This window comes from Cherax quadricarinatus, chromosome 29, assembly GCF_038502225.1.
Source record: "Cherax quadricarinatus isolate ZL_2023a chromosome 29, ASM3850222v1, whole genome shotgun sequence".
NCBI classification, from domain to species: domain Eukaryota; kingdom Metazoa; phylum Arthropoda; class Malacostraca; order Decapoda; family Parastacidae; genus Cherax; species Cherax quadricarinatus.
Window position 1 is genome coordinate 10452163 of NC_091320.1, and position 14807 is coordinate 10466969.

Genomic DNA, 14807 nt, shown 5'->3' on the forward strand with positions numbered 1-14807 from the left:
CCGATGAGTGAGGATTAACTCACGGGTAATTTCCTCTGGACACATTCCATGGCGGCGCACCCGTCACCCATGGTCCTACTATTATCCACTTATTTTACCACTTTATCACTGGTCACGTAAATCTCGTTCCCTCACTCTTCACCAGGAACAATTACGACACTTCCTATTAGGAAGAGGCCTATATTAATCCTTAGGCCGCCGTGAACGCCAATTTCCTGATCCCATGTTTCACAGCTTCCTCACTACATTCAAAAAGCACTCCCACCACCCCGTGCCCCAGTTCGACCTATACCCCCGCACATCTGCGCATGCGCAGCGGGAACCCAGTTGGTTCCATTCAAAATACAAATACATTTTGACCCAAATCAACACATTAAGCACTTATTAGGCACTATAGCTTCGGAAATTAAATAATTTCCACATAAACACTGATCTCTGGCTGAAGGAGACTCGAACCTACGAACCTTGGAACAAGGTACGCAGTGCTATACCATTCTCACCACACTCGACCAATACCCTGGCACCTAGCACAGTGCTAGACGTTGATCCAAGGCAGCCAGTTTCCAGGGAGAAGGCTTACAGCTTTTCATCTCATCCCCTGCATGCATCGACCAACTAGAGATTTTAACAATGCAAGGAATTCGCAAGAGCAGGCGAATTATACACAAACACTGATCTCTGGCTGAAGGAAACTCGAACCAACCAACCTTGGAACAAGGTACGCAGTGCTATACCAATCTATCCATACTGGACAATACCTTGGTGTGCAGCTTGAGCTAGACGTTGATCCAAGGCAGCCAGCTTTCAGGTAGACGGCTTACAGCTTTTCATATCATCCCCTGCATGCATCAGCCTTACTAGAGATTTTAACAATGCAAGGAATTCGCAAGAGCAGGCGAAATATACACAAACACTGATCTCCTTCAGTCTCCTTGAGCCAGAGATCAGTGTTTGTGTATATTTCGCCTGCTCTTGCGAATTCCTTGCATATATATGTATATATATATATATATATATATATATATATATATATATATATATATATATATATATATATATATATGCAATAAGATCACAGTAAACAGGTGATTTCAGAATATGCAAAACAACCACTCTGAAAGAATAGAGAAATTCCAAGCGCTTTCGTGACTACTCACATTATCCTTGATAATGTGAGTAGTCACGAAAGCGCTTGGAATTTCTCTATTCTTTCAGAGTGGTTGTTTTGCATGTATATATATATATATGTGTGCAAAAGAAGAAAATTAAAGGTGAATACAGGAAAGAGTAAGGTTATGAGGATAACAAAAAGATTAGGTGATGAAAGATTGAATATCAGATTGGAGGGAGAGAGTATGGAGGAGGTGAACGTATTCAGATATTTGGGAGTGGACGTGTCAGCGGATGGGTCTATGAAAGATGAGGTGAATCATAGAATTGATGAGGGAAAAAGAGTGAGTGGTGCACTTAGGAGTCTGTGGAGACAAAGAACTTTGTCCTTGGAGGCAAAGAGGGGAATGTATGAGAGTATAGTTTTACCAACGCTCTTATATGGGTGTGAAGCGTGGGTGATGAATGTTGCAGCGAGGAGAAGGCTGGAGGCAGTGGAGATGTCATGTCTGAGGGCAATGTGTGGTGTGAATATAATGCAGAGAATTCGTAGTTTGGAAGTTAGGAGGAGGTGCGGGATTACCAAAACTGTTGTCCAGAGGGCTGAGGAAGGGTTGTTGAGGTGGTTCGGACATGTAGAGAGAATGGAGCGAAACAGAATGACTTCAAGAGTGTATCAGTCTGTAGTGGAAGGAAGGCGGGGTAGGGGTCGGCCTAGGAAGGGTTGGAGGGAGGGGGTAAAGGAGGTTTTGTGTGCGAGGGGCTTGGACTTCCAGCAGGCATGCGTGAGCGTGTTTGATAGGAGTGAATGGAGACAAATGGTTTTTAATACTTGACGTGCTGTTGGAGTGTGAGCAAAGTAACATTTATGAAGGGATTCAGGGAAACCGGCAGGCCGGACTTGAGTCCTGGAGATGGGAAGTACAGTGCCTGCACTCTGAAGGAGGGGTGTTAATGTTGCAGTTTAAAAACTGTAGTGTAAAGCACCCTTCTGGCAAGACAGTGATGGAGTGAATGATGGTGAAAGTTTTTCTTTTTCGGGCCACCCTGCCTTGGTGGGAATCGGCCGGTGTGATAATAAAAAAAAAAAAAAAAAAAATATATATATATATATATATATATATATATATATATATATATATATATATATATATATATGTCGTGCCGAATATGTAAAACTGGTCAATTAGCAAGAACTCATTTAAAATTAAGTCCTTTCTAAAATTTTCTCTTATACCTGGAGTTTACCTGGAGAGAGTTCCGGGGGTCAACGCCCCCGCGGCCCGGTCTGTGACCAGGCCTCCTTATATACGTTTAAAGTTATATATTTTTCATTAATGTTAATGTAAAAATTTTTAATTTTGCTACAAAAGAATCTTAGAAAACTTACCTAACCTTATTATAACAGGAACAATTTATTTTAGCCTAACCCAACTAAATATATTTTAGATTTGTATACAATAATTTAATACTAAACAAACATAGTTAAATATATTTTTTCGTTAGGTTCACAATGATTTTCGATTGTCCTATCTTGCAAGATGAACGTTGCTATTTAAGCCAAGATCGCAAGTTCTGCCTATTCGGCACGATATATATATATATATATATATATATATATATATATATATATATATATATATATATATATATATATATATATATATATGTATGTATACATATGTATATATAGTGAAGACACAATAACTAAGCAATACAGGTCCTTCAAGGTGAAGTTTTAGTATCAAGATTCATGAAACAATTAACAAGTACTGTCACCTACTTGCTTACTTACTTACTTACTTACTTACTTACTTACTTACTTACCCTATGACCAAAGTCCTGAATTTTGATTCTCGTTAAATCACATTAAATACTTTTCATTTTAAGTATTGTGAGGGAGTGAGTGTAAGTGCTGCTGCATCGTTCTCTCACCATTGTTTGTTGCTAAATTTGTCAAAATAATAAAATAGTTAATAAGTGAATCTGAATTATTTAAATCCGTGCTATAACTAAAGAATGCCTCATCTGATCGGCTTCAAATTTTCACCTCTCATGTGATTTACTAAACACAAAATGAACCTTGTTATTGGGTACCATTAGTCCCAATTTCCCAGTTTTATTGAATAAATAATGATATTCATCTCTATCTAATAATTATAGAATTCTTCCTCTGATAATCTTCAAAATATTAATAATAATACAGCCTATAACAATGATGATACTCTCATAGTCAGAATAACCGCAAATTTGAAATTTTACTTTTTTTTTAAATGGAGTCATCGGAACCAGATCAGCTACTCGGGAATGCCTTTCTGAGAGGCTTCAAGTTTTCATTATTATGATATTTAGTTTTATGAATGGGAGAAAAAAATCAAAGAAAAAAAATTTTTTTTCTCTGAGCACTAATATATATTTTCATGCTGGAGTTAATTCGTATATTGAGGTAGAAGAAGCTGGGTTTATGAAACACAGTGATACATTTCTAACATCACGCAGCAATGGATATATATATATATATATATATATATATATATATATATATATATATATATATATATATATATATATATATATATATATATATATATATATATATATATATATTTAATTCTAATATTGTTGTTGATAATTTCTTTCTATCATATGATTGTGAAATATGCCTTGTAAATCTCAAGAAATTCTTGCACTCAGTATGCATATACTTTTAATGTGTTTCTTAATACACTTTTAACCCTCTCCAGGTCTCCAGGTCTCCAGGTCTCCAGGTATACCTAAGAGGTCTGGTCCGTGACCGAATTTTTGTGAAGATAATACCTAGAATAACTAACAAGTTTCCTCTTCTGAGCGACTTAGAACCTAAAACGTTGGTGCATTCTTCTTCAATAAAGGTTCCTGTTAATTTTGGGTTATATAGGTGCCAACTTGACACCTATACAACCCATGTAGAAATTTTTAACTTAGAGACAAGTTCGGCCCAGTTTCAAGGTCCTAGCTTAATTTATGATTTTTGATACACACCTAACGGGTCTTTTGCATACCTAGATTTTAGATTAGATTTTGCCACCGAAGTGGCTAGTTTATTGTGCACCCCATATCCATCCTGTGAACGGCAGCGCAAGAGCATATGGATACACAAAAGGCCTAGGAACTAGGCCCACAAATGGTTAACAGGAATACATATGGATTTATATCTACATATCTATAGTTCACTCATCTGTTACAAGCAAATTTAGGAAATTTGCTTAGTATATCTGGTGTCTTATTTTCGTTAATAAGATATCTTGACATGTCACATAGGTTATTATACTGTCTGTCTCTGTATTCCTCAATAAGTGGACAATTAAGCACATAGTGCTCAAGACAGTGACCATATTCCTGATCACATAATTTACATTTAGTTTGATCATCATCTGTGTGGCTCCCAAACTGCCAGAAGTACTTGTAACCAAGCCTAAGCCTGGCCACTACAACATCAGTCAGTCTGTTCACATTGCACGTTGCTCCATAAACCTAACAAGTTACAGCTATAGCTGTTTGATGGTCCTGATCCTCAGCTACTGGACCTCATGGGAAATTTGATCTATTCGCAGGGTAATTTCTATTATGGGCTGCATTAGATAGAAATTAATGTCGCACCTTGTACCATTTCTTTTGCCTAGTACAGGTAGAGGGAGCTGGGGTTATGGAACATGAGGGAAACGCTTCTAGGATCCGCAGCATCCACAACACATGTACTTTAATATTGACTGCACAGCTCTCCATGCGTCTCATGACCACTTCTGGTTCAGTGATTTCCCGTGAATTTAATAATAAAATGTAATTGCATTAGGTAATAATAATAATAATAATAATAATAATAATAATAATAATAATAATAATAATAATAATAATAATAATAATAATTTTATTTCTTTGTAAAGGTTACAATGTGTAATTACAAATTTGATTTGCTAAGTACAAAGATAGCCACTATCATGCCGAGACATTTGCTAAGTACAAAGATAGCCACTATCATGCCGAGACATTTGCTAAGTACAAAGATAGCCACTATCATGCCGAGACATTTGCTAAGTACAAAGATAGCCACTATCATGCCGAGACATTTGCTAAGTACAAAGATAGCCACTATCATGCCGAGACATTTGCTAAGTACAAAGATAGCCACTATCATGCCGAGGCATTTGCTAAGTACAAAGATAGCCACTATCATGCCGAGACATTTGCTAAGTACAAAGATAGCCACTATCATGCCGAGACATTTGCTAAGTACAAAGATAGCCACTATCATGCCGAGACATTTGCTAAGTACAAAGATAGCCACTATCATGCCGAGACATTTGCTAAGTACAAAGATAGCCACTATCATGCCGAGACATTTGCTAAGTACAAAGATAGCCACTATCATGCCGAGACATTTGCTAAGTACAAAGATAGCCACTATCATGCCGAGACATTTGCTAAGTACAAAGATAGCCACTATCATGCCGAGACATTTGCTAAGTACAAAGATAGCCACTATCATGCCGAGACATTTGCTAAGTACAAAGATAGCCACTATCATGCCGAGACATTTGCTAAGTACAAAGATAGCCACTATCATGCCGAGACATTTGCTAAGTACAAAGATAGCCACTATCATGCCGAGACATTTGCTAAGTACAAAGATAGCCACTATCATGCCGAGACATTTGCTAAGTACAAAGATAGCCACTATCATGCCGAGACATTTGCTAAGTACAAAGATAGCCACTATCATGCCCAGACATTTCGGGCAAAAGAACTAAGAACTGACTCACTCATGAGATTATAATAACCAAATTGTGTTATTTATCATCCTAAAACATCTCCATTTATAACATCTCGATGTTATAAATGGAGAGGTTGACTAACAGGTATATAAAACAATAACTTAATACCTCGTTTTGAGGAACAGATCGTCTTATATCAGAGATAAATATGTTGTCTTCCCACATTTCTTCAACCTGTCTTCTTAATGGGAATAGATCCAATATTTATGTTAATTGCTAATAAAATAACTAATACCAAAATCATTTTCGTTATGTAATCATATAAAATATACATATGATGACACATGAAGCAAAACACATCTGCCTTTGTTGTTACTCCTGTTATCAATATTCCGTCAAGCAGTGTGCATACATAACCAGGTGTTACGAAAAGTTAAATTTGATCGCGACGGTGAATGCTTTAAATTTTATGCACTGCTTGGTTGATCAGGCTCTGATCCACCATGAAGCCTGGTCACAGACCGGGCCGCGGGGGGCGTCGACCCCCGAAACCCTCTCCATGTATACAGATATAAAAGACTTTTCAAGACATTAATTTACCTGGAAAATGTGGCTTTTTAAAGTATCAAAAGACCTAGTTATGTGTGGAAAATATTTCATACCCGTTGAGATAATGTACCTAATAATTTTCAAAAAAAATTCTATCTTAAGTTTGTTAAGCGTTGCACAATAAATAGTGAAATAAAACAAATGTATAAGAAGGAGATAAAAGCAGACTTACAAGTGAAGAAGAGCCAACAGAAGCAGCAGTGACACACCAGATCCAGCCATCATTGTTGCTCAAGTCTCTAACACAAGTCCTGAGAGCAAAATACGGAATCTTTAAGAATCACTGGTAGTGAGTGATAATGTGGGGTTTGTGTAGTTCACCGGTGAGAATAACTGTAGTTATTATGTAACAAAAACTTCTATCTTAATATCCACTTAAACTGGTCAGGTTGTTTAACCAATGTTAACCTCTCATTGTCTACCCATACAGTTTATTGCTGCAGCATCATACCTCAGTCCTTCAATGCTTTCCATCGATCTTAGTATCTAACTGGGCGATTACTTGATTAGTATCTAACTGGGCGATTAGCCGAAGTTAGATTTCACTGGTGTTAGCCAGCTTGTGATGTGTTGTTTAACATAATGAAAACTGGTGCTACTAGTGCTAGTACTTAGTTACTGTAACAAATAATGGTGAAGTGGTATTGAGAGTGGTGTACCAAGCTCATAGTGGAGTTAGTGTGGCATACTAGATGAAGTGATGGTGTCTGTAGGATGGCTTAATAATGATTGTGTATCATAGTTAAGATGATGCAATGTGTAATATATTCATGGTGGTATTAGTGGTGTGTCAGAGTAACGGTGGTGTAAGTGATATGACATAGTTATGATGGTGACATGGTTATAATGATGTGACATGGTTATGGTGGTGGGACACAATTATGATGGTGAGACATGGTTATGGTGGTGTGTAGGATGTTGGATTGTGTAAGAACCAATTTCCCAATTTTATTGAAGAAATTGTTACAATTAAAAAGTGCTTTTCATTCCATCAACAAAGATCTATTTCTATTAAAGGAATCCTTGGACTGTTATTGTCTTGTGTAGGAGCCGAGTTTTTCTTCAGCTTCAGTTGTCAGCTGTTCTTGTCTCATATTATCTTAGAAACAACAATAATATTTATTGTTATACAAACTTCGCGCTAATGATAGCGTTTTTACCTTTTGTGAGAGACAACAAAGGAAACAATATTTAAAGCATATGACAGTATAATAATAATAATAATAATAATAATAATAATAATAATAATAATAATAATAATAATAATAATAATTTTCGTGATAGTACATTGGAGGGTTTTTGTTGATATCTAAATGCCTTTTGAGTTCATTTCATAATTCTGTTCCACTTTCATGGGGAAGTGAAACAGAATTCTTCCTCCGTAAGCCATGTTTGTCGTAAGAGGCGACTAAAATGCCGGGACCAAGGTGCTAGTAACCCCTTTTCCTGTATATATTACTAAATGTAAAAGGAGAAACTTTCGTTTTCCTTTTTGGGCCACCCTGCCTCGGTGGGCCACCCGCCTGAGTAGGCCACCCTGCCTCGGTGGTCCACCCCGCCTTGGTGGGATACACACGGTGCGTTGAAAGAAAGATACATATATATATATATATATATATATATATATATATATATATATATATATATATATATATATATATATATAGATAGATAGATAGATAGATAGATAGATAAATATGTATAGAAATTTACAAAACTGTGGCCAGCCGAGATTAGATCCTGGGACATATTCTCCGCCTCAAGAGACAGAACAACGTTCACATAGCCTTCTTGATAACCAGCGATCCTTCAGATCGCTGGTTATCAACACCCAGCAGAGCTAGGTGTTGTCCGTGATCCAAGGACACTCGTGGTAGTTGGAAGATCTTTGAAGGATTGCTGGTTAAGTGATTAAGACAGTGTGAACGTTGTTCTGTCTCTTGAGGCGGGAGAACGTGTCGCAGGATCTAATCTCGGCTAGCCGCAGTTTGGTAAATACTTCAATACCACTTGTTTCGTGGTTTCATTAATATATATCAAGTGTTTACATTGAGGCATATATGTGAACAGTATTTAGATAAAGGTAGGGAAGTTTTTATTGCATTTATGGATCAAGAAAAGGCATATGATAGAGTGGATAGGGGAGCAATGTGGCAGATGTTGCAAGTATATGGAATAGGTGGTAAGCTATTAAATTCTGTAAAGAGTTTTCATGAGGATAGTGAGGCTCAGGTTAGGGTGTGTAGAAGAGAGGGAGACTACTTCCCAGTAAAAGTAGGTCTTAGACAGGGATGTGTAATGTCACCATGGTTGTTTAATATATTTATAGATGGGGTTGTAAAAGAAGTAAATGCTAGGATGCTCGAGAGAGGGGTGGGATTAAATTATGGGGAATCAAATACAAATGGGAACTGACACAGTTGCTTTTTGCTGATGATACTGTGACTCTAAAGGAAAATTGCAAAGGTTAGTGGATGAGTTTGGGAATGTGTGTAAAGGTAGACAGTCGAAAGTGAACATAGAAAAGAGTAAGGTGATGAGAGTATCAAATGATTTAGATAAAGAAAAATTGGATATCAAATTGGGGAGGAGGAGTATGGAAGAAGTGAATGTTTTCAGATACTTGGGAGTTGACATGTCGGTGGATGGATTTATGAAGGATGAGGTTAATCATAGAATTGATGAGGGAAAAAAGGTGAGTGGTGCGCTGAGGTATATGTGGAGTCAAAAAACGTTATCTCTGGAGGCAAAGAAGGGAATGTATGAAAGTATAGTAGTACAAACACTCTTATATGGATGTGAAGCTTGGGTGGTAAATGCAGCAGCGAGGAGGCGGTTGGAGGCAGTGGAGATGTCCTGTCTAAGGGCAATGTGTGGTGTAAATGTTATGCAGAAAATTCGGAGTGTGGAAATTAGAAGAAGGTGTGGAGTTAATAAAAGTATTAGTCAGAGGGCAGAAGAGGGGTTATTGAGGTGGTTTGGTCATTTAGAGAGAATGGATCAAAGTAGAATGACATGGAGAGCGTATAAATCTGTAGGGAAAGGAAGGCAGGGAAGGGGTCGTCCTCGAAAAGGTTGGAAGGAAGGGGTAAGGCAGGTTTTGTGGGCGAGGGGCTTGGACTTCCAGCAGGCGTGCATGAGCGTGTTCGATAGGAGTGAATGGAGACGAATGGTATTTGGGACCTGACGACCTTTTGGAGTGTGAGCAGGGTAATATTTAGTGAAGGGATTCAGGGAAACCGGTTATTTTTATATAGTCGGAATTGAGTCCTGGAAATGGGAAGTACAATGCCTGCACTTTAAAGGAGGGGTTTGAGATATTGGCAGTTTGGAGGGATATGTTGTGTATCTTTATACGTGTATGTTTCTAAGCTGTTGTATTCTGAGCACCTCTGCAAAAACAGTAATTATGTATGAGTGAGGTGAAAGTGTTGAATGATGATGAAAGTATTTTATTTTTGGGGATTTTCTTATATATATATATATATATATATATATATATATATATATATATATATATATATATATATATATATATATATATATAAAGGATGGGATGATACCAAAACTCTTCCCGATACCGATACGAAATTTTTGCCAGGCAGATAATTTTCCAATATTTTTTCCTTTTTAATATTATATTTACTATTTTCAATATATCAGTCAATGCTTATTGCACAATGGATATTAAATACCACAAGAAGGTGAAATATTAAATAAATCAGATGTATTGTTATTACTTATTACGTATTACTTTGCTTGTGTGTGTAGTCACCTAATTGTGGTTGCAGGGGTCGAGACTCAGCTCCTGGCCCCGACTCAGCACCTGGCCCCTGTGTGTGTGTGTGTGTGTGTGTGTGTGTGTGTTAGTTGTGTGTGTGTGTGTGTGTGTGTGTGTGTGTGTGTGGGTGGGTGTGTGTGTGTGTGTGTGTGTGTGGGTGTGTGTGTGTGTGTGTGTGGGTGGGTGTGTGTGTGTGTGTGTGTGTGTGGGTGTGTGTGTGTGGGTGTGTGTGTGTGTGTGTGTGTGTATGTGTGTGTGTGTGTGTGTGTACTCACCTAGTTGTACTCACCTAGTTGAGGTTGCGGGGGTCGAGTCCGAGCTCCTGGCCCCGCCTCTTCACTGATCGCTACTAGGTCACTCTCCCTGAGCCGTGAGCTTTATCATACCTCTGCTTAAAGCTATGTATGGATCCTGCCTCCACTACATCGCTTCCCAATCTATTCCACTTACTGACTACTCTGTGGCTGAAGAAATACTTCCTAACATCCCTGTGATTCATCTGTGTCTTCAGCTTCCAACTGTGTCCCCTTGTTACTGTGTCCAATCTCTGGAACATCCTGTCTTTGTCCACCTTGTCAATTCCTCTCAGTATTTTGTATGTCGTTATCATGTCCCCCCTATCTCTCCTGTCCTCCAGTGTCGTCAGGTTGATTTCCCTTAACCTCTCCTCGTAGGACATACCTCTTAGCTCTGGGACTAGTCTTGTTGCAAACCTTTGCACTTTCTCTAGTTTCTTCACGTGCTTGGCTAGGTGTGGGTTCCAAACTGGTGCCGCATACTCCAATATGGGCCTAACGTACACGGTGTACAGGGTCCTGAATGATTCCTTATTAAGATGTCGGAATGCTGTTCTGAGGTTTGCTAGGCGCCCATATGCTGCAGCAGTTATTTGGTTGATGTGCGCTTCAGGAGATGTGCCTGGTGTTATACTCACCCCAAGATCTTTTTCCTTGAGTGAGGTTTGTAGTCTCTGACCCCCTAGACTGTACTCCGTCTGCGGCCTTCTTTGCCCTTCCCCAATCTTCATGACTTTGCACTTGGTGGGATTGAACTCCAGGAGCCAATTGCTGGACCAGGTCTGCAGCCTGTCCAGATCCCTTTGTAGTTCTGCCTGGTCTTCGATCGAGTGAATTCTTCTCATCAACTTCACGTCATCTGCAAACAGGGACACATCAGAGTCTATTCCTTCCGTCATGTCGTTCACAAATACCAGAAACAGCACTGGTCCTAGGACTGACCCCTGCGGGACCCCGCTGGTCACAGGTGCCCACTCTGACACCTCGCCACGTACCATGACTCGCTGCTGTCTTCCTGACAAGTATTCCCTGATCCATTGTAGTGCCTTCCCTGTTATCCCTGCTTGGTCCTCCAGTTTTTGCACCAATCTCTTGTGTGGAACTGTGTCAAACGCCTTCTTGCAGTCCAAGAAAATGCAATCCACCCACCCCTCTCTCTCTTGTCTTACTGCTGTCACCATGTCATAGAACTCCAGTAGGTTTGTGACACAGGATTTCCCGTCCCTGAAACCATGTTGGCTGCTGTTGATGAGATCATTCCTTTCTAGGTGTTCCACCACTCTTCTCCTGATAATCTTCTCCATGATTTTGCATACTATACATGTCAGTGACACTGGTCTGTAGTTTAATGCTTCATGTCTGTCTCCTTTTTTAAAGATTGGGACTACATTTGCTGTCTTCCATGCCTCAGGCAATCTCCCTGTTTCGATAGATGTATTGAATATTGTTGTTAGGGGTACACATAGCGCCTCTGCTCCCTCTCTCAATACCCATGGGGAGATGTTATCTGGCCCCATTGCCTTTGAGGTATCTAGCTCACTCAGAAGCCTCTTCACTTCTTCCTCGGTTGTGTGCACTGTGTCCAGCACTTGGTGGTGTGCCCCACCTCTCCGTCTTTCTGGAGTCCCTTCTGTCTCCTCTGTGAACACTTCTTTGAATCTCTTGTTGAGTTCTTCACATACTTCACGGTCATTTCTTGTTGTCTCTCCTCCTTCCTTCCTTAGCCTGATTACCTGGTCCTTGACTGTTGTTTTCCTCCTGATGTGGCTGTACAACAGTTTCAGGTCAGATTTGGCTTTCGCTGCTATGTCATTTTCATATTGTCTTTGGGCCTCCCTTCTTATCTGTGCATATTCGTTTCTGGCTCTACGACTGTTCTCCTTATTCTCCTGGGTCCTTTGCCTTCTATATTTCTTCCATTCCCTAGCACACTTGGTTTTTGCCTCCCTGCACCTTTGGGTAAACCATGGGCTCATCCTGGCTTTTTCATTAATCCTGTTACCCTTGGGTACAAACCTCTCCTCAGCCTCCTTGCATTTTGTTGCTACATACATGTGTGTGTGTGTGTGTGTGTGTGTGTGTGTGTGTGTGTGTGTGTGTGTGTGTGTGTGTGTGTGTGTGTGTGGGTGTGTGTGTGTGTGTGTGTGTGGGTGTGTGTGTGTGTGTGGGTGTGTGTGTATGTGTGTGTGTGTGTCTGTGTGTGTGTGTGTGTGTGTGTGTGTGTGTGTGGGTGTGTGTGTGTGTGTGTGGGTGTGTGGGTGTGTGTGTGTGTGTGTATGTGTGTGTGTGTGTGTATGTGTGTGTGTGTGTGGGTGTGGGTGTGTGTGTGTGTGTGCTGGCCCCAAGGGGTCTTTCTTAAGTGATGTCCTCAATATCTGCACTACTCAAGGTGAATACTAAGTCCAGTCTTGCTGGTTCCTCTCCTCTCTCTCGTGTAGTGTCCCTTACGTGTTGGTACATGAAGTTTTCCAGTACCACCTCCATCTTCTTAGCCCTCCATGTATCTTGGCCCCCATGTGGCTCCAAGTTCTCCCAATCGATATCCTTTTGGTTAAAGTCACCCATGATCAGAAGCTTTGCCCTCCATGCATGAGTTCTTCTGGCCAGTGCAGCCAGTGTGTCAACCATCGTTCTACTGCTCTCGTCGTACTCTTGCCTTGGCCTCCTGCTGTTCTGTGGTGGGTTATACATCACTGCTATTACCACCTTGGGACCTCCAGAGTGAAGCGTTCCCGCTATGTAATCACTTTCTTCTCCGCTGTCTCCTCTCTCCAGCTCATCAAAATTCCATCGGTTTTTGATCAGCAGTGCCACTCCTCCACCCCCCCTGTTCCCTCTGTCTTTCCTCAGGATCTGGTATGCCGTTGGAAAGATGGCATTTGTTATCATACCTGTAAGCTTGGTTTCTGTGAGAGCTATGATTTCCGGTGATGTCTCTTTGACTCTTTCGTGCCACTCCTCCCACTTATTTGTTATTCCACCAGCGTTTGTGTACCATACCTTCAGTTTCCTTTCCAACACTATGGCTTGGGGGGCCTGTGAGGGTGGGAGACCTGGTAGCATACTGTAGGATTCTATAGCTTGTTGGGTGGAAGCTGTGGGTATGGGTTGTAGTGTGTTGGGATGGTGTGATAGGTTGTGGGGTTCTGAGGATAGTTGTGTGTGTGCTTGCCCTTGCTGCTCTGTTCTGCTCTGACTGACCTCTGCTGGTTCCATCCTTGTCTCCTTTCCTAGCTCCTTTCGCTTTTTTGTCCTCTCCCTCAGCTGCTGTCATTCTGTTTGTGTTCCATCTCTGTCTAGGAACACCCTCTTGTACTCTCCTGAGTATTTCAACCGTGGTTTCTCTTGGAAGATCCTGTTCCGCACTGTTTCCGTCCTGAGAATCAGCTTGATTGGTCGGTTTCTCCCCTTCAAGTACCCCCCTATCCTCTGAAAATTTACAGTCTCGTCCATCTCTTCTTCACCTGTTTCCATGATGATTTTCTCAATCTCCTTTCTTTCTTTTTGCTGCCTTTCAGTGTGTGTCCTTTCCTCTCTCTCCTGAAGCCCATGGATAAACACTGATTTTGCCTTTTCCTCCTCCCATTGCCTCACCCTCTGTGAATCTGGATCCTGTCTGTATGTGGTCATTTTCTCTCTTGATTTTTCCAGTGGCTCTTGGTAGCATGGTTGTGCCTCAGCATTCGACCTATCATCCTCTCTATCTGCACCCAGCTGTTCTTCCCATTCACTCCTTGGCCCTTCTTGGCACACTGATATGACCTTAGCATAATTCATATCTCCTTCCTTCCTGTTTGGCCTCTCAGCTTCATATACTGTGTCTTCTCTGGTCACTGTCCCTGTAACTCGCTTCACCCTATTTAACTTCTAGGACCCTTATCCTGGCCACTGCAGTTTCGACTTGTGCCTCCCAATTCTTTGTCTCCTTCTCCAACCTCTTTTCTAATTTCACAGAGAGCTCTTTCTCTATTTTTTCAGAAAGCTCTCCTAATTTTCTCTCCCACTCTTGTTCCATCCTTTTCCACTGCTCCTCCATCCACTCCTCCCTACCAGAACCATTCTCATCTAATCCCTGGTTCCTGTGAGTCCCCACCATTTTTTTTTTCTTAGGTGAAAGAGAGAGAGAGAGAGAGAGAGAGAGAGAGAGAGAGAGAGAGAGAGAGAGAGAGAGAGAGAGAGAGGGAAGGGAAAGGTAGAAGGAGAGAAAGAGGGGAAGAGTGAGAAGGGAAAGGGGAAAGAGAGAGTGAGAGAGAGGGGGAA

General features: G+C 40.6%; 1 protein-coding gene across 1 annotated transcript in view; it reads right to left on the reverse strand.

The window, feature by feature from the left end:
- Positions 1 to 14807, reverse strand: part of LOC128690665 (insulin-like growth factor-binding protein 7) — a 99240-nt gene that overhangs the window by 19824 nt on the left and 64609 nt on the right. The window contains exon 2 of the mRNA XM_070089612.1: positions 6643 to 6721. Coding sequence (XP_069945713.1) covers positions 6643 to 6695 — 53 coding nt within the window. The 5' untranslated portion in view covers positions 6696 to 6721. The remainder of the gene's footprint in view (positions 1 to 6642; positions 6722 to 14807) is intronic.